This window comes from Hydra vulgaris, chromosome 10, assembly GCF_038396675.1.
Source record: "Hydra vulgaris chromosome 10, alternate assembly HydraT2T_AEP".
Taxonomy (NCBI): domain Eukaryota; kingdom Metazoa; phylum Cnidaria; class Hydrozoa; order Anthoathecata; family Hydridae; genus Hydra; species Hydra vulgaris.
The window spans coordinates 23681351-23701027 of NC_088929.1; the positions used below are offsets into that span (position 1 = coordinate 23681351).

The following is a 19677-nucleotide window of genomic DNA, read 5'->3' on the forward strand; positions in this document are numbered from 1 at the left end:
AAACTTTTTTTAATAATATATATTTATCAATAATTAGGATAGAATTTAATATCTCAGTAAGTACTCAGTTACTATACTTCCCAGTGTGCTACTTCTTTCCTATTGTTTTAATCTCTCATTAGGTACTAAATACTATACTTCCCAGTGAACCAATTCATTCCCAGTGACTTCATTCCCTATTTTTTTAATCTCTCTATAAACACTATACATCCCAGTGTACCATTTTACTCTATTACATTTTTTTAAAATTCTTTAAATTTCTCATTTTTCTTATAACTGTTTTCTTGTTTATATTTGAAAGCATTAATTATGCTTGTTCTCTTTATCTTTTCAATAATATTCTTGTTTTTGTCTGCTTGAAGGTTCATCATAATGTGAAACTCTTTTGGCTGCTTGAAGGTTCATTATAATCTGAAACTCTTTTGGCCGCTTGAAGGTTCATCATACTGTGAAAATGTGTATTCTTATGACTACACATTTCACTACTACTTAGATCTACTAGGTCTACTACTTAGGTCTCTTTCCATATAATTCTGCTGACCCTTTTTTACTCCTTAATTTTTATCTTGCCTCTGACGAAAGCTTGTTTTCTTAGACCCTTTTTTCATTTTATATTATAAATTCAATTTACAATATATAATCTTTATAATATATAAAGTATATACATCTATATAAAGTTTTTATGTTCAATAAAAATAAAAAAAGTTAATTTTCTCTATTTTACCAACACTCCATGATATTTTTCTGTTTTAATACTGTAATGCTATATTTGTATTTGTATATAGGTCTTGTTATGAGATTTTGTTGCATAATGCAAGTAAATGTAACTTTACTAAATATACATATTTACACCGTTAAATTTAAATTATGTCAGTTGTGTATTTAGACCACATTGTAATTAAAGTTAATTTGAAACCATGTTAAAAGTCATTTGAAGTATCCAGCATTATAAGAGTATAATTTTATCTTTATAAAATATTTATAAAATATCTTTAAATTAAACAATATTGTTATTAAAAAAAACTTATATTATTTATTTCTTAAAACATTTATAACACAACATTATTGCCTTTTGTTTGCTTCCTCACAATTTTTTTGTTTTTTTGTAATGATATGAAAAAAATTTATTGGTCTTAAACTATAAAGAATAATTAATTAATAAAAAATAAATTACAAAAAAATAAAACTATAAATGAACAAAAATTAATGTTAAACGAACATAAAAAAGTAAATAAAATTAAATTATTTGATAAAAAGAATTTTTTTTAACATGTTTGGAAATTTTAAAAGTTAAAAAAAAATTGTAAAACAGAGCGTTTTACAAAATTTAAAACTGCTAATCTGCTATTTGTAGGTTCAAGTCTCACTTGAATATACTTTTACTAATACTATATATATATATATATATATATATATATATGTATATATATATATATATATATATATATATATATATATATATATATATATATATATATGGGCAATTCTATTTTTAACTTACGTTACACGCGCAACAATTTTATCAAATATTTGCCCATTTAAACTGTAAATTAAGCTTTTAGCTATTTTGTATGAAGGCTGTTAGTCTAAAAAATGAAGTAAGCTAAAAGTTTTGAGTCTGACCAAAAGATGGCGAACTTATGTTACACAGAAAACAAGATAAAATAATAGCTTTAACTTTTAGGTCAGATTTCTGCGAATTAGTGAAGCGGTTTGTTTTAGAAACTTTTACAAGATGTTGAGAATTCTATACCAATTTAAAAAATATAAAAAATTGATCAGAGGGGACCTGCTAAGGAAAATAAACTGGTTTTTTGATATTATATATTTAACTTACTTTACATTACTTAAGCTACCAAGCAATTATTATCGTGGATTTTTGATATCTATTATTAAGAGTTAAAGTTATGTAACAAAAAAAATAAATAATTGCAGTATTGAACTCATTAATATTCTTTATTTTAATTTTGCTCATAATTTTATCTTGACTTCACTTGTGCTTGACATTTTGATCTAGTCTTTTAAAACAAATTTTTAATTTATACTGCAGATTTCATATTTTTACAGTTTTTTTCCTGTTTTAATAAAGTAAAATTGTAAATATTCTAAAAATAAAAATGCATCTACAATTATAAAAAAAAATTTCACTAATTTATTTCAAATAAATTAGAGAAAAAGTCTTATTTTAAAGAAATATTTCTTACAATAAAAAGAATTCTTAACTTGAAAATTTTAACTTTTGTTGGTTTCTTTTAATTGTAAATAGTATTTTTTACTAGTGTAGCTTTTTTTTTAAGGGGACAGATCATTTAACAGTAACATGGAAAGTAGACAATGGAATTTATCAACATATTGATGTTCGGGAGGAGGGTAAAGAAAATGCATTTAGTATTGGCAGATCATTATGGATTGACAATGAAGTAAATAATTTTTTTCTTTTTAATTAAAAAAAAAGCAAACTATTTTAAAACAATACAGTAAAGTCCTTAATCCTTAGTAAAAGCCTTGATCCCCAAATTGACTTTGATAATTTAAATTTAAATATGGCATAAATTTAATTATGGCAGTTAGATCTATTTTTTTGGACTCTCAAATAATTACTAATAAGCTATTTTTTTATCTAAAACATTTGTTAGTTGTTAACAATATCTTTTTGTTCCATTAGATTTTAGGAGTTTTCAATGTGATCACTTGCAATGTGATATGTACAATGTTAAAAACTAAATATAGTAATTTAAAACTTATTTAAAAGCTGTAGTAATTTCATGGTACCTAATAAATGGTTCATAACTAGTACACTTTAAAAAACACTGTTTAGGTTAAACTTAGCAATAAAAAGACAAAAAAATAAACATTTTTATGATTAATAGGGAGCCAATATAAACGTATATTATGGGGGAGGGGGAACCTCACAAAGTACATTATGCAATATAGGTTGCTACCCATCTATATTGCATAAATAAGTTTGCTATTATATTGTTCAATATTTACTTAAGCATATTTAAAATCAAATCTAATAACGGTTTTGAGGATGGTGAAAATCTTATTAAAAATTATAATAAGCAAGCAAATAAAGTCCCAACAAAAATGTAAAAACTGTTTTTATGTTTGTTATATGTTTTTATTCAAAACATGACAGATAACTAACTGATTATATATAATAAAGCATATATTTATATAAAATCAATAGTGTATTCAAATATTACGTTTTATATGCATAGCAAAAATAATTTGGAAATATAGGAAAAGGATCAAGAGTCAATTTTTTTTGGCATAATTTTTTTCATATGTTTTTAAACACTTTATTAATATATTAATTTGTCACCTCACCTAAAGTCAAAGCTGAATTGTTTGCTAAAAACTTTTCATCAATATCATCTCTTGATTCCACTAGTTGCGTTCTACCTGATATTGCCAACAAACATTTGATTCATTGCTTGACATTCGTATCACTCCAGCTTCTGTATCTAAAGTGATTTCCTGTCTAGACTCTTCTACAGCATGTGGCCCGGACAACATAACTGTTATTGTCTTGCAGAAGTGTTCTCCGGAGCTGTCGTCTATACTCTCAAAACTACTCAACAATTGCTCATCAGAGTCTTGTTTTCCAGCCTGCTATAAAGTGGTATCTGTTATCCCTATTTTCAAAAATTCGAGAGAGCGATCTGATTTGTCTAACTACTGTCCCATTAGTCTTCTTCCTATCATAAGCAAGGTTTTTGAATTTTTAATTAACAGACACTTAATCTTTCATCTTGAATCTAATAACTTTCTTTCTGATCATCAATATGGATTTTGATCTTCTCGTTCTACAGCTGATTTACTAACAATAATAACCGATAGATTTTATCGTGCATTAGATAAAGATGGAGAGGTTAAGGCCATTGCTTTTGACATTTCAAAAGCTTTTAATAAAGTTTGGCATGCTGGTCTTCTCCATAAGCTTTCTTCTTATGGTGCATCTGGCAACACCTTTAAGATTATTGAATCCTTCCTTTCCAATTGTAGTATAAAAGTTGTCCTCGATGGACAGCACTCTTCTTCTTATACTGTAACTTCAGGGGTTCCTCAAGGTTCTATCCTTGCTCTATACTTTTTTTAATTTACATTAACAATCTTCCAGATATTCTCACATCATGGCATTGTTTGCTGATGATACTATCATTTATTCTTGTCGTGATAAGAAGCCAACACTCTCTGATTGCTTGGAAGGGGCAATAGAGCTTGAAAAGGATCTCACTTCTGCTACAGCATGGGGCTCACAGTGGCTGGTGAACTTCAATACAGATAAAACTCAATTTTTTTTTTCACCCAATCGTTATCGCAATAGTTTAGAACTTCTTATATTTATGAAAGGTCATGTACTCGATGAGTCATCTACTCTTCATCTTCTAGGATTAACTCTTACTTCCAATCTTTCTTGGAAACCATATATCTAATCTGTTGCAAAATTAGCATCTGCTAAGATTGCATCTCTTTATCAAGCTTTCTTTCTTCGGATTTTATTTCCTATCTCTATAAATCTCAAATCCGGTGACTCTTCCTAAGTGCTCCAAAAACTCTTATTCGTCTAGTTTTTTTCCTCGAACATCAGTTCTTTAGAATTCACTTCTTTTTTCTTGCTTTCCTGATTCATATAATTTGCAATCCTTTAAGTCGTCTGTCAATTGTTATCTTGCTCTACAATCTTCATCTTTTCTCTTCCAGTAACTTCCAACTTTAATTAGTGATTGCTTGCAGCCTTGTTGGAAGCGAAGATGTTTAAAAAAATATATTTATATAAAGTTTCTTTATGAATTTTAAAAATTTCATATTTTGTTTTAATTTTTTAATGTCTATTAGGAGTATGAAGATCTTGATGAAGTTATGGCTCATCATATTTCTCCAATGGCCACGCACACTAGAGAATTGTTGAACCATAAATATTACAAAGAAACTGGAGGTGTAAGAGCAAAACTTGAAGAGATTCTTACACAAGAAAAACGAAAAACTCCTGGACGCATACCTTATTTTTTTGCTAGCAACAAACAGTATCCTGGAAAATTTATGTTAGGTATATATATATATTTATATATAAGTATATATATATATATATATATATATATATATATATATATATATATATATATATATATATATATATATATATATATATATATATATTGTTTGTGTGTTCTACGAAAAGAGTGCTCAATGTTCTTAAAGAACACAACAGCTATAAATCAGTAAAAAAAATGTTTAATTTTTATTTTCTACTGTTATTTCATCAGGATCATCAGGAAAATTTTATTATTCATTTTTGTTAGGATGAGTAATTCTTGATAAAATTTAAAGTAGAACATAAAAGTTAAATTAGTGTTTGTTTGATTTTTTCTGATATAATATGCTTAAAGAAAATTATAATTTGTGTAGTCCTGATATTATCAACATTAATTAATAACTTATATTGACATATTCATTTTTTATTGAGCAGCACACGGTCAAAATAAAATTAAATTTTTTTTTGTGTGTGTTAACCTATAAAACACAATGAAAAATTTAAAAAAGAAATGCTTTATAAAAGTTAAAAAAAATTTTAAAAGTTTTAGAGTGACAAATTGTTGGCACTATAGTACGATTGCTGTCTCACCACAAGTGATGCATTATTGTTCTGAAACTATTCTTAAGCTTTTTTTTACTGAGAAGAATAAGCTGAAATACATATTTAGTATTACTATGATGTTTTTTTTGTTAAAAAATAACATTGTTTTTAATGCACTCATGATGCACTTATGATGGTTTTAAAGGCTTATGCAGTCATTTAAACTTATAATTTATGCTTTCACAAGTTTTTGTAAGGATTGGTGAGGCATTTATGACAAAATTTTCTTTGTGATTTTGATTTTGATCTGCTATTTCAGAAATTTTATCTGTACACATACCAACACAAATAAGATGGTTCCTCAACACAAAGCAACATAAATAAGTTGGTTCAATAAATAAAATTCACATTAAAAAATAAATCTTACAAATTCATTTATTCATATAAAAACTACAAAATATCTCAAAATGAAATAATGTTTATGGTATAACAAATTATTATAAATATTTTTATCAGGTTATATGCCACGTTTAAAGCCTAAAATTGAGTTTGTTACGGTAACACGAGATGGTTTTCGTTACCGTGGAAGAATACATGCAAATACTAATAATCTACTAAAATGGTTTAAGGAGCACTTTCGAGATCCAATTCCAGGAGTTGGTAAGTTGTTTTTTTTAAAAGTTGTAGGTTAACAAATTAACAAATAATAAATAATAATTTATTAAAATGTTAATAAATAAAAAGTACAAATGAAAATATAAGTTTTAAAAGAAATGGTAAAATAACATATAATAAAAAGTTTCAGCTTATCCAGTTTCATTTTGTACCTAACTTTCCATCACGTTGCAACAATTCTTTAACATTTTTGAAAATAAAAAGGTTAACTTCCCTTTCATGTTGCAACAACACTTTAACATTTAAGTAACACATATATATTTATAGTAGGAAAAAAAGTATATTATATTGTTTAAATTAAAATGGACAAGATACCAGATCAAAATATAAAGTTTTTTTAATAAGTCATACCATTGAATATCAAAGAGAAAGAAGACCAATGTCTCATAAAAGAAAATCAGATTTTGTTGAAGTTGTACTACTTAGGAAAACAATCTGACCACTGCTATTACAGCAAAATAATAAAGCTGAATGTGCTCTACTATCAGAATAGTAGAGCACACTCAGAATACAGCACATTCAGCTGCATTGGCTAATGTCATTAATTCAGCTAGTGAAAAAGGACTTTGATATTTCTCAAAGTGTTGTAGTTAGTGGTTTCAAAATAATAAGATTTCATTTTGACACAAAAGTAGTAAAAAAGTATTTTTCTGATGCCAATAGAAATATTGATGGCAATTTCAAGTCTAAATATTAACAAATAACATTTTATTGAATTTCTTTTTATCGCATATTGTTGTGGACACAAGTGATATCTATTAAAAGACAACTTACTGGAATTTGGTATTCAATACTCTTGGAATTACTTTTTCTCCGGGAATCGGTACATACTATATGATTTAAAAAATCACTTATCAGTTTTTTTTTTCATTTCACAGTGTTTCATCAATATAGTAAATGATCAAACTAATAAACTTCAATTTATACCAATAATTAAATTATATGAAGATATGTCTTCAATACTGTAATATATCACACATTTGTGGAATATGTTGACACTATTATATAAAGAATTCTTTAGAATTGTTTACTTCTGCTTTTTTTTTTAAAGATATATATATTTTTTTTTAAAAGGGAATTTATTATTATTTTTTTGAGCTCGCTTATTTTTATAGTTTTTTAAGAGGAACTTATTTTTATGCCTGCATATAGAAATCATTTCTGATTTTTTATTTAATAGACATTTTTGGTTCGCATGTGTAATTATTTGAAACTTATCATATAGTTTGCATAATTTGCATTTTTTGTAAATATTATTTATCACAGATGCTATTATAAGGATGAACCAATTCAATATTAATTCATCAATTTTTTATCTTGCAACTCCCATATGTATTTTGATAGCACGATATCTTTAAAATAGTTTTTTTTTTTTAAAGAACTGCTTATGATTAACAAAACTTCTTTTCCATTCACCCTTTGTTAAGCCAATATGTTGTTTATCAGGTACATTCTTAAAAGAAACAACACATTTATATACCATAACAGTGTTATATTTTGTTTACAATTTTCCGTAATTTTACCATTTATAATTTTTGTTTAACAAAGTATTATTGTGATCTTTTATAATTCTTTCCATATTTTTTGCGCAACTGTAGCTAACTTTAATTGTTTTTCAATTAAAAGTTTTATATAATTTATTAGAGGTGGGAAGCGTTTATCCAGTAATTTTAAAAACACTTTTCCTATGTTAGTGGAAACATTTTTGTTAAACATTTAAGTTCTGTTTCACTTTTTTGCATTCTTTTTTTCAAAAAGTTCAAAATTTCAAAATCCACTTTCTTAACTTTTTTTAACTTTTTTTCTTAAAAAAAGTAGATTTCTTATAATTTTTTTGTATATATACATAAAAATATATACTCTAAAAATTATATACAGTCTCTATTATATACAGTCTCTATTTAAAATTATATACAGTCTCTATTTAAAATTATATACAGTCTCTATTTAAAATTATATACAGTCTCTATTTAAAATTATATACAGTCTCTATTTAAAACTATATACAGTCTCTATTTAAAATTATATGCAGTCTCAATTTAAAATTATATATAGTCTCTATTTAAAATTATATACAGTCTCGATTTAAAATTCAGGTCAACTTTCATACAGCGAAACAAAATAAATTTATTTCTCCGCCTTTTAAACAATAAAATTTTGAAATTCCCAGCTTAATTATTGTTCAGTTAAACACACCTTTTTGGATGATATAAAAAAAATGATAAAAGAATTATGCATCATTCATAGATCGAATATGAAAAACTTTATACTGGTTAAGAAGAAAGTTAAAATTAGGGATTCAGAAAATGTAATTCCTGAAGATACTCTTCAAATTTTGGTACAAACAGTTCAATGTTGGAATGCAAATCAACAGCGACCATTTTTTTAAAATACTCCTGAAAAAAGCATTTCTAAATGATTCTTTTTCATTTTATTTTTATCTTCTTTTATTCTTGCTTGATTTTAAACTATATTTGTTAGTTTGTATTTTTGCCTTGTAAATATATTTAAGGAGTGTGGTTAATTAAATTATAATATATATAAACCTATTAAGTGTGCGTGTGTCTATATATATATACATATATGTATATATATATGTATATATATATATATATATATATATATATATATATATATATATATATATATATATATATATATATATATACAGCGGTGGCCAAAAATTAAAGACCAATCTTTTTTTTTTCAAAATTTATTTTTAACCTTAGTATAATTTTATTTTGGAAAAAGGTATCAAAAAAAGAAAAACATTTTTAGAAAGAATTTTTATTGTATTTTATATTTATTATAAAAGAATTTATAATTTTTTTACAAAATAATGTTAAAAAATTAAAAAACTGACTAGTAAAAAATATAAATGGGAAAAAAAATTGGACAAAATTTTGAGACCAGTTTCAAAAATATTTCAAAAAGCAATAAAAAAAATAATTTTTGAAACGTGTTGTTCCTCCATTTGTTTTCAAGCACTCTTGTACTCGTTCTGGCATTGAATTCATTAAAGTTTTGATTCATCAGGAACATTTTTCAAATGATGAGAGATAGAAGATTTCAAATCTTCCAAATTGTAAAGTTGTTCTTTACCAAGCTTGTGATCAAGCCACGACCATAAATTCTCTATTGGATTCAAGTCTGGACTATTGGCAGGCCATGGAAACACTTGAATTTTATTAGAATTGAACCAATCGCTAACAACATGCGCTTTATGACACAGCGCATTATCTTGCTGGAAAATAAATCCATCTTGCAACTGCCATAAATCAATGCTAGGAATAAGCGAGTTTTCCAAAATTTTATGTAGCTTGCAACACTCTTTCCTGGCAAATTTTTGTTTTTTATTTAAGCGTGGTTTTTTTGCAGCAGCACGCCATAAATAATTTAAATTGTGGAGGACCCTTCGCACAGTTCTAGGGCTTGCTTTCAGACCATTTGACAGTGTCCATTTCGTAGACAAGTCTGTAGATGATGCTTGTCTGTTTTCTTTCATTAATCTCACTAACGAGCGAACATCACAGTCATTTGAAATTTTATTGCGTCCAGTCCTATGACGATCATTAATTGACCGGGTCTCTTTGTATCGTTGAATTATGTTAATAATGTAAGAGTGAGACCTTCCGAGCTTTTCTGCTATTTGTCTGATGCTATAGCCTTCTTCTTTCAATACAAGAGCCGCGTATCTGTCTTTTTCTTCGATCTTTGCACGCATTTTTGCAATATTTTTATATCCTTATTGCAATTCAAAAAATGTTTATTTGATATCGAAGCTCAGGTTTCGGCATTTTATTTTATAACCAACGTAATAAGCAATTAAGACAGTTAAAAAAAATAATGGATTATTATTTTTAATAAGAGCAAATTAAAGATTTGAAAGTGGTCGTTAAATTTTGTCCAATTTATTTAAAGAAGATTTATAAGTACTCATCAGTTTTTTAATAAGTTAAACGCTATTTAATTAGAATTAGATTAAAAAAATTATACCACTTTAATCCGTATATTTTAATTAACAAGATATTAAAAAAAAAAATTTAATATGTCAATTAGAATCTTCTTAATTTTAATATAAAGATTAAGAAACCAACTAAAAAATGAGTGGTCTTTAATTTTTGGCCACCGCTGTATATATATATATATATATATATATATATATATATATATATATATATATATATATATATATATATATATATATATATATATATATATATATATATATATATATATATATATATATATATATATATATATATATATATATATATATATAATGAAATAGTTTTATCGGAATTTTTATTAATAACGGAAAAGTTTAGTTTTAAAACGTTTTAAAATTTTTTTTAACAGGTACTCCACTACGTCGAACTCCTCACAACCAAACGCCGATGTCAATAATTGGCAGCACTCCATACACTCCCGGTGCTACACCCTCCAATCTTATTTCTGAAGACGAAGCTGCTAAACTTCTACAACAGGCGTTCCCAGCCGGCTTTGATCATCAAATGTATAATTCGCTCACTATGACACCAGCCCGATCAACACCAGGTTTTTCTACACCTGGGAGCTTTTCAATAGGGAATTTAACTCCATTATTAGATAATCGTCCAACTGAAGTTGAAGGTAGTTTTGCCCAATGGGCTAACCAAGGACAAAATTATGGTGGTAATTCTAATAATAAGTTTAAAAGAGATCGTGGTGGAAAGGTTGGTTTTCAAGGAAGGGGCGGATATCAAGGTAATCGTTCATTCGATCGAAATAGAAGTGACAATCAGCGAAATGACGGCCAAAGAAGACATCGTAGATAAATTCTTATACTCTTAACGAAATTTATTAAGTATTTTTATGTTAATAAATTTATTAAGTATTTTTATGTTAATAAATTTATTAAGTATTTTTATGTTAATAAATTATTATTTATAGCAGAAAAAGTAGATGAGTATTAAATACAAATTGTAAAAGCAACATTTTTTTGTATCAAATAACTCAAATATCTATATATCTATACTCAAATATCTATATAGGAAATCAGCGGAAATCGAGCGTATTAAATAACGATAAAAAAAATATATTTTTAAATCTATTTTATATATATATACATTTTTTCACGTATTATAACTCTTTCACGTAACTTTCTAACGTAAAAAGTTTGCCATTTTTTGTCTCTGAGTTTAAGTTTTTTTAATTAAATTTATTGAATAAATAATATCTCAGAAAGGTACCTGTCGTTATAAATAATATTAGGGGTCTCAGAAAAATACTTTCCAATATGAATAATATTACGGGGGTCTCAGAAGAATATCTTCCGATATAAATAATATTAAGGTTTATAAAGTACAAGGTTTTATTTTTATTTTGGCTTAAAGAATTACTTATTTACGTCTTTTCTAAAATTTGTTTTGGAAAATTACTTTTTTAAATTGTTTAATTCGTTGTTGTTTTTTTTTAAATAAGCGCACAATTTGAATCGATGTATACAAAAACATTCTAAGTCATAAAAACTATTTTTTAGGGGAACGAGAAAAAACTTGTTAAATCCAAAATTACTACTTTAATAAATTCAAAAAATATCTGGGTGCTTTTTGACATCTTTAAATATTAGATTTGTTAAAATATATATCAAAATTTGTGATATATATGTGTTATACATAGTTAAAGTTGTCTGGCTTAGAACCTTTTTGTTTACATGTGTTAAGGATAATAAAAAAGTGCTTTTCTTTTATATATTTATTCATTTTTTGTACAAAAAACTATTAAAAATCAAAGGTCAAACTATTACACATATTAAATCGCACAATGTATAAATGGACCGATCACAAAGCCTTTGTCAGACACCTCATCGTGTTCCTCTTCCTCGTCGGTTGTTGGCCAGCTCATGAATTCATCATAAAAACCACTGAATTCATCCGGAACATATTGCATTAGCTTCCTAATATCCTGCAGTTTCACTCTTTTTATCGGAACATTACCCAATGGGTAGCACACATTTTGCGGAAAATTGACGATGCGATCGACGACTTGAGATATCTTGAAAGTTTGGACCATCAGCCCGTCAATGAGTGGCCTACAGACAATTACAAGAGATCTTATTCTAAAACTTATCTTATCCTTAGCAGGAACTTTCTTTTCCCGTGTTTCTTCCGAAATGCAATAGTTTTTGTAGAATGTTGGCCACCACTTTTGAAAATCTACAATATCTTCTCTTGCAAAATCTTCAACTGTAAACTTACCAGTATTACTAGAAGTAATGATAAGTTCAGTTATTTGTTGAACAGTGTACACCCTGTCATACCTTTTCAGTTTTCTCTTTACTACCGCAAAGTACCGGTTACAAGGTAGGTACGAGTGACCTCTTATCGGGTAGTACTGCTCGATTTAGACATGGACTTCAGTAAACTGTGGAGGAGCAGACATTAGGTAATTGTACAAAAAAGACCACACCTCATCAGGGCTTTTTCTGGCTGTGCCTTCATGGTACACAAAAACATGACCTTTATTGCATTTCACATCGTGAATAGAGAAGTGGTAAAAGGTTTCCTGGACTAGTATCATTGGTAAAGGGATATTCTGCATGTAGTCAAATGCGATCGCTAAGACATGCGGTTCATTTTGTTTTGTTTCCGGGTTGCTTTCATTTTGGAGTTTGTTGTAAAACTTTTTCGATCGACGTTTGTGCAGCATCAGTTCAGCAGCAGCATTTCTCTTTGCTGCATCACTGAGATGAGGGCTTCGTAATTTTAAATTAAGCTCCTCACAGGTGCAACAAGAGTCTATCTGGGGACGGTTAAATCTTAACGTAAAGTTGTCCTTAAAGTAGCAGAAAAAATTGTCCTTAAAGTAACGTAAAATTGTCCTTAAAGTTGTCCTTAAAGTAGTAGAAAAACTTTGTTGCTATATTTTGCTTCAGGATGTTTTTCTTTAAACATTGAGTACAAAATTTTTACATTTAGTCTAGCATATAGATAATTGATAGTTTATTAGCATATTTGCTTTGTTTCACCGGATAACTTTCGATATGTTCTTATATCAGAAGTCTTACATTGCCCCTGACTGCATTCGTTCCTAATTTTTTCCCTCGAAGGTCCTAAGGTGATTTTCCTAATACCAACAGGGAGCGCAGTTGTCGAATACGACTAATTTTAATACCATAAAGGCTTTTAAAGGCATCCACACATACCTTTTCTTTGGCATCCCCCACCAAAACCTCGTATGTAAATGAAAATTCATGAGCTACTCTTCCTTCGGCACCTTTTTTTCTGGGTTGGGGAGTTTTCACCTTCATGCTTATAATCAACGATTGTAGAAACACATCTTGCTCGTTCTTTGTCTCTAACGATCTCATGCGTGCGAAGATCTCGTCGCTCTGGCTTTTTAGACGTTCCGTACATTTCTTCGAGCATCTGAAAGCAAAATATCTCATTAGATTATGCTAATATAAATTCGGCTATAACATTTGGCTACTGTTTAAGGTCATATCACTAGCCTAAAGGGAACATTATGGAACGTGTTGGATTAGTTTTGTCTAAGACGTTTTTATGAAAGCATATTGCATGATATGCTATGATAGGCTTACAAATTGTTAAAGGCTAATTGGCTATCAAAATTGCAATAAAAATCTCACCTGCAATCAGTTCCAACAGTAGTAGCAGGTACAGTTCTTCCTTTGTAGTCAACGTACTCTTTTTCTTTCACTCTAGCTTCTTTAACAATATTCCTTTTCCACATATACTCATTTTTAACCTTTTTTCCACTGCTAGTACTAGGTTCTTTATCCATTATAAATTTTTTTCATTAAAACAACGAGATAAATAATAAAATAAGCCCAAATAACCTCAAACTCGTAACCAAAACAAAAATTGGATTAAAAACATCTGAAAGTTACCAGCAGAACACAGCTGGTTTTCTCAGTGCTGCCAACAAAAACCTTTTAAGTCACTAACCTAGAACCTTTTAGTTTACAGACAATATTTCAGCTCTCTATTCAACGTCTGACTTAAAATGTCTTACTATACAATGGTGGAACTGCCTTCAATGAACAAACTTTCATCAAAAAGTCAAATATTAAAATGACTTAGAACATTTTTCTATACATTGATTCATTTATAAGCGATGCAAAAAAAAAAAAAAAAAAAATTTATGACTAAAGTTCACCGGATATAGAGTCAAAATAATTTTGAAACTGAAGACGTTGTTTTTGATGGTATATTTGCTACTTACGTTACTTTAAAAATGCAATTAAACTGTTGTAGAGACTATATGACAGCTCTATTGCATTCTCATTTTTGACATCCTTATAAGGAAAAAAGTAGGACTTAAACAAAAACAATATAAGAAAATAGGGAGATAATTTAAACATCTTAACATCCTTTTTACTAGAGTTTTTGTTGAATGTGGCATGATATATTAATATTGAAAACATTTTAAGGAGATAAAAAAGCTAGAAGCGCACAAAACAAAAACCTTAGTTTTTTGAGATGGCAAAAACAAGTTTAATTTTAAGTTTTTTTTAAGTAAAATAAAGTAAACCTAAAATACGTCTAATAAAAGTAAGTCTAAATTATTTTGTCGATCGATGATAAAAAAAATTATAAGGAAATAAATAATATTGATTACAAGTTTTTAAGTAGACACTGCATATCAGTAATTTAACTAGAAAAAAAATTCATAATATAGTTGGTGGTTTCGGCCTTAAGGTAATGTTAAAAAACAATACATATATTTAAACTTATTTTAAAAAAAAATTTATCATCAATCTTATCATAAAAAATTAGTTACTGCTATTTTTAACGAATACAAGTTGTTCTCTTTCCTCTCTCTTTTTTTCTCTTTTTTTTAACAATTTTTTTAACTAGCCGATTCAAAATCTACTTTTTCAAATTCAAAGTTTACATTTTTTGACTTAAAATGTACATGTTCAAAACTCTAATTCAAAATTTACTTTTTCATTGCAAATTTACTGTACGTTGCGGCCTAACCTAAATAAAATTGAAGATTCGTTTTCTCCAATTTTTGATAAAATTTAAAGCAACATAATTTTTATTTAAAAAAAAAAAAAGACTGTTTCTCAATTTACAATAGTTTAATACAACTCAATTTACAATAGTTTTTTAATTGAACAAAAAAAATTGCAAATTAAAGATTTCACTATTTATGAAATTATCTTCTATTGTAAAGGATTAAGCTGAAATACAAGTATTTTATAAGAATTGTTCTTCAAACGATAATTCTTACTTTGTGTTACAGTTCAAACCTCTAGGTATCAGAAAATTATACCTGAGATAGATAAAGAATATCTGGACTTATAAAGAGTCCCATATTTTAAATAGCTTAGGGCCTCATCAAGTCTAAATGTTTTCGTACCTGCTTAGTAACTACTACCTTGGTATAAATAGCAAAAAATTTGAGTAGATAAGCGACCATCTTTTTAACCGTACACAATGGAATTTTTTAGCATAAAAAAGGTGTTGCACGAAGTCCACATTTTGGATATTTTGAAATAATTAAAACAGACCTAAATAATAAAATTCGCTAATGAAATAAATTTCTCACATAAGAACTTTATTGAACTATAAAGCAATTTCTCTTTTTTAATCATCTGGCCTTCATAGCAAAAAAAAGTTAAAAAAAAAAGGAAAAAAAATGGAACTTAAAATCAGTTGATGAGTTTAAATTTTGTATAAGATGGTAAATTAGATGTTTTGTAAACTCATTAATTTCACATTTTGAGTTGGAAACTGCAAAATCTTGAGGGTATTTTTGTTCCCAGACTCAAACCAACTCAATATTTTGCAAAATATTCTCACTTGAGATAAGCATGAATAAGAAACATTGAGAAAAAAATTTTAATAAAAATTTTATTGTAAAAATATTTTTAATTTTTAGATTAAAAATGTTATTTTTTAGTCAGTGAAATATAAAATAGTACTTTTTTTTATAAAATGATGACTATTTTAGAAGTTTTTGTACAATTTCGCCTCTTTTGAGACCCAACATGATAAGCTTTTGAAGAACTATTTTTTGATAATTATTGGGATCCCGTCTGATGTTTAAGGGTCTTGGGCTATCCCTAAAAATATTTTTTTTCAAATTTTTTGATTCTAGTATTATTTTATTATATAGAACTCATGCAGAGGGTAAAAGCAAAAATTAAAAAAAAAGTTGTATTGCATTCATATTTTTAGGTCACATGACCAGGCAGTCTTCTCACTTTTCTGTCAGCCATATTGTATTTTGAATTTTTAATCAAAAATATTGTCACAAGTCCACCTCATCATTAACTCGTAGTACAGACATTATCTGGTTAAATAAGCATACCTGTGACTTAAAATTGACAATTGCTGAGAATGAACATAAAGTATATAATCAATTGCTGTCCTTTTGGATGAAATCACAACTTCCAATTTGCTACAAACCTGATGTAATTAATAAAATTAAGGATCTTCATTGCCAGCATGTTGGGCTGATGAAGAACCGATCGAGGAATAGTGACACAGACAAGCAGAATCAATAGGAATATGGTGAGAAACTTAACAATCTATTTGACATCAGTCATCCTAATTCCAATAAACTAGTAAAGAACGAGAAAGCTTGACAGTTTCTCAAGTTACTGCAATAATCAAGAACTGGGTGCATTGGGTCTGTTGATGATAAAACCTATCATTGTGAAAAAAGAGCGTAAAAGACGATTAGACGAGTGCAAAGCGTAAAAGTCTTAAGCAAACAGTAGCTCGGTGCAACAATTTGTGACATCAACTGGAAGAGATAAAGAATGTGACAATGATGAAGACAATACTGCAGAATCAAAACCACTACAGTTAAGCTCCTCCTCAGATGACGAGGTGTACCAAAGTTGAGCTCAGGATCCGAAAATTCAGCAATGGAGGCGGTTCTAGCACTTTTGAAGTCATTGCAATTCGCTAGTTTTAGGGATGTGCTTCAACACGACTGCTTTAAATAATGGTAGATTAAATGAAGCCTCCGCACTTCTAGTAGCAGTAATTGATTATGACTTGCTGTGGATGGCATGTCGTTATCACATGTTTGAGGTGCAGTTGTTCAATACATTTAAAGTGTGTCTTGGCCCATCAACTGGGCCTGAAATTTTAATTTTAAGAGGTTCAAAGAGAAATGGTCTACCTTGGTACACCACCAACCAAATCCTCAATTACATCTTTGATCTCTGCAAGTGACAAATTGAAGGAGTTCATGACTGAGCAGTTTTAACTTGGTCATCTATGAGATAATTATCTAAAGTTTTTTCAACTGCATTGATTGAATTGAATTTGAACAGTTCGGCAGCTCTACAAAAACCTGGTGCCCTTCACAAGGCATGATGGATGGCAAAGGCCAAGTACATAATGAAGATAGAATTGCTAACTTATGACAACAAAGTAAAACTAGCTGTTTGTGAGTTACAGGGAATTCAGAGATTCAATAGATTTGTAATAAATATATATGTCCACTCTTGATTCTCATGTCAAACAACAGCTGATGTACCATTCAAAAACATTTTATTTGTCCAACAGTTATACAACTACGATAATGTAGTTTTGCAGAAAAAAAGGTCTGAAAATGATGATGGTATTTGAGTCAAGAGCTAGTAACTCTTACTTTGTTCTCAGAATCTATGTTGTGAAGAGAAAACACTGCTTATTTTAACAATGAAAGATGATCGAGAATTGCATTGATTAATTCTCTTCAGAATCTACCTCGTAGAAGGTCTGAGTTATCCGTATCTCGAAGCTTCTTCAAAATTACCGCCATCGATAATATTTTTGGTTTGGCGAAATTTTTTGTGCTTTTTTGTTTCTAGGCTCAAATCATTGCAATTTTTTTTTTTGAAAAGCATCCTTTATTTGACATAAATGTTTAGAGTTTCCTTCATGTTTGGAAGCCAGCTATTTAAACACATTCAAAAAAATACTGAATCTGCCCCTCTCAATTTCTACTTGTATTAACTAGTTTATTTACAATAACAGCACTCTCAAATAGTGCTATTGTTCAAAGAGTGCTATTATTGTAAAAACACCGTATGATTTTCAAAGTAAACAAACCTGGTAAAAATAGGTAGTTTTTGCATCAGAAATTCATTGTACCAATATAAATGCTAAAAAATGAAAGTAACATACTGACATTAATTATTTAAAGATCTTTCATTTGAAATATGATAATTGATATTAATATCTTCTAAAAATCTTTTCTATGTTTAAAAACGTTGCACCAAAATATTTATGCATCACTGGGTATAAGAAATAAACATCACTGGGTTTAAGAAATAAACATCACTTTTGTGTTATACACGAAAGAAGTAATAACGATCAAAAATCACAAGAAAAGCTATCAAAAATTATAAAAACGTTAGTAGGAAAGCTATTTAAATGCCTTCGTGAAAAAAAACTCTGTGACGAATACGCGCAAAAGTATTTCCAATCGACTAATAAATGTAACTTCTTCGATAAGTTTGCATCGTGCCCTCTCAAAATAAGGAGAGTTTAAACTTTATATGGTCATAATTTTCAACGCTAAGAGGTTATACTATAAAATTTAAAACTTATCAATGAATATAAATTTAGTTGAGAATAGTAAAGAAAATATTTTATCAACTTGTTACTCTCACATTTGGGGCAGGAGGGCAATAATTTAGGGTTTTTTATTTGTTCCCAGGCTCCAATCATCAAAACATTTTGTAAAGTACCCTTAATTGACATGAGTATAAACATATAAATGTTTGAAGTTAGCTTTATGTCTGGAAGTTAGATTTCTTAAACACACAAAAAATGATATATCATATGTAATAAATATTTAAGATGTATTATATGTAATAAATATATTATGACATATTTCTAGAGATTTGACGTTTCAGATTTTTTTTTTTCAGAGTTTAGGATTGAGAGATACAAAGTTAAAATATACTTATATTTCAGTATCCTTCTCAACTGTAGTAACGGCCTGCGTAGCCTGCGTAGTAACCCCCTGTGTAGATGAATTTAATATAATAATTTAACTACAAAAAATTAAATATCATTTTTTATGAAACAGTTACAGATATTTCAAAAAAGAAAAGAAAATGCTAAAACAAAACTTTGTCTTAGTATGTAATTTGTAAAGTGTCTAACATTGCTAAAATTATCTGCATTAATTTTATGATTAGTTTTTTGGGTAATTTACTAATCACACCTCCACAGTTCGTTTAGGGATCGTCCATAAAGTACGTACGCTCGGATGGGGAAGAAGGGGTCTGCAAATAGCGTTTATGAGATGGGGGCAAAGAAGTTATAAAAGTAAGGAGACACTAAATTAGAAAAATCTTGGGTAGTTAATCATAAAATCTTGGGATGGTAGGTTAAAAGCGTTGGTACTTTTGGCGAGGTGGAGAGTACTCAAAAAACTTGCAAAATATCTTTGTAATCGTT

General features: G+C 28.0%; 1 protein-coding gene across 1 annotated transcript in view; it reads left to right on the forward strand.

The window, feature by feature from the left end:
* LOC100201951 (transcription elongation factor SPT6) overlaps nucleotides 1-11232 on the forward strand; it is an 84826-nt gene extending 73594 nt beyond the window's left edge. The window contains exons 27-30 of the mRNA XM_065807549.1: nucleotides 2298-2420; nucleotides 4843-5053; nucleotides 6098-6241; nucleotides 10616-11232. Coding sequence (XP_065663621.1) covers nucleotides 2298-2420; nucleotides 4843-5053; nucleotides 6098-6241; nucleotides 10616-11073 — 936 coding nt within the window. The 3' untranslated portion in view covers nucleotides 11074-11232. The remainder of the gene's footprint in view (nucleotides 1-2297; nucleotides 2421-4842; nucleotides 5054-6097; nucleotides 6242-10615) is intronic.
* The last annotated feature ends 8445 nt before the right edge of the window (nucleotides 11233-19677 follow it).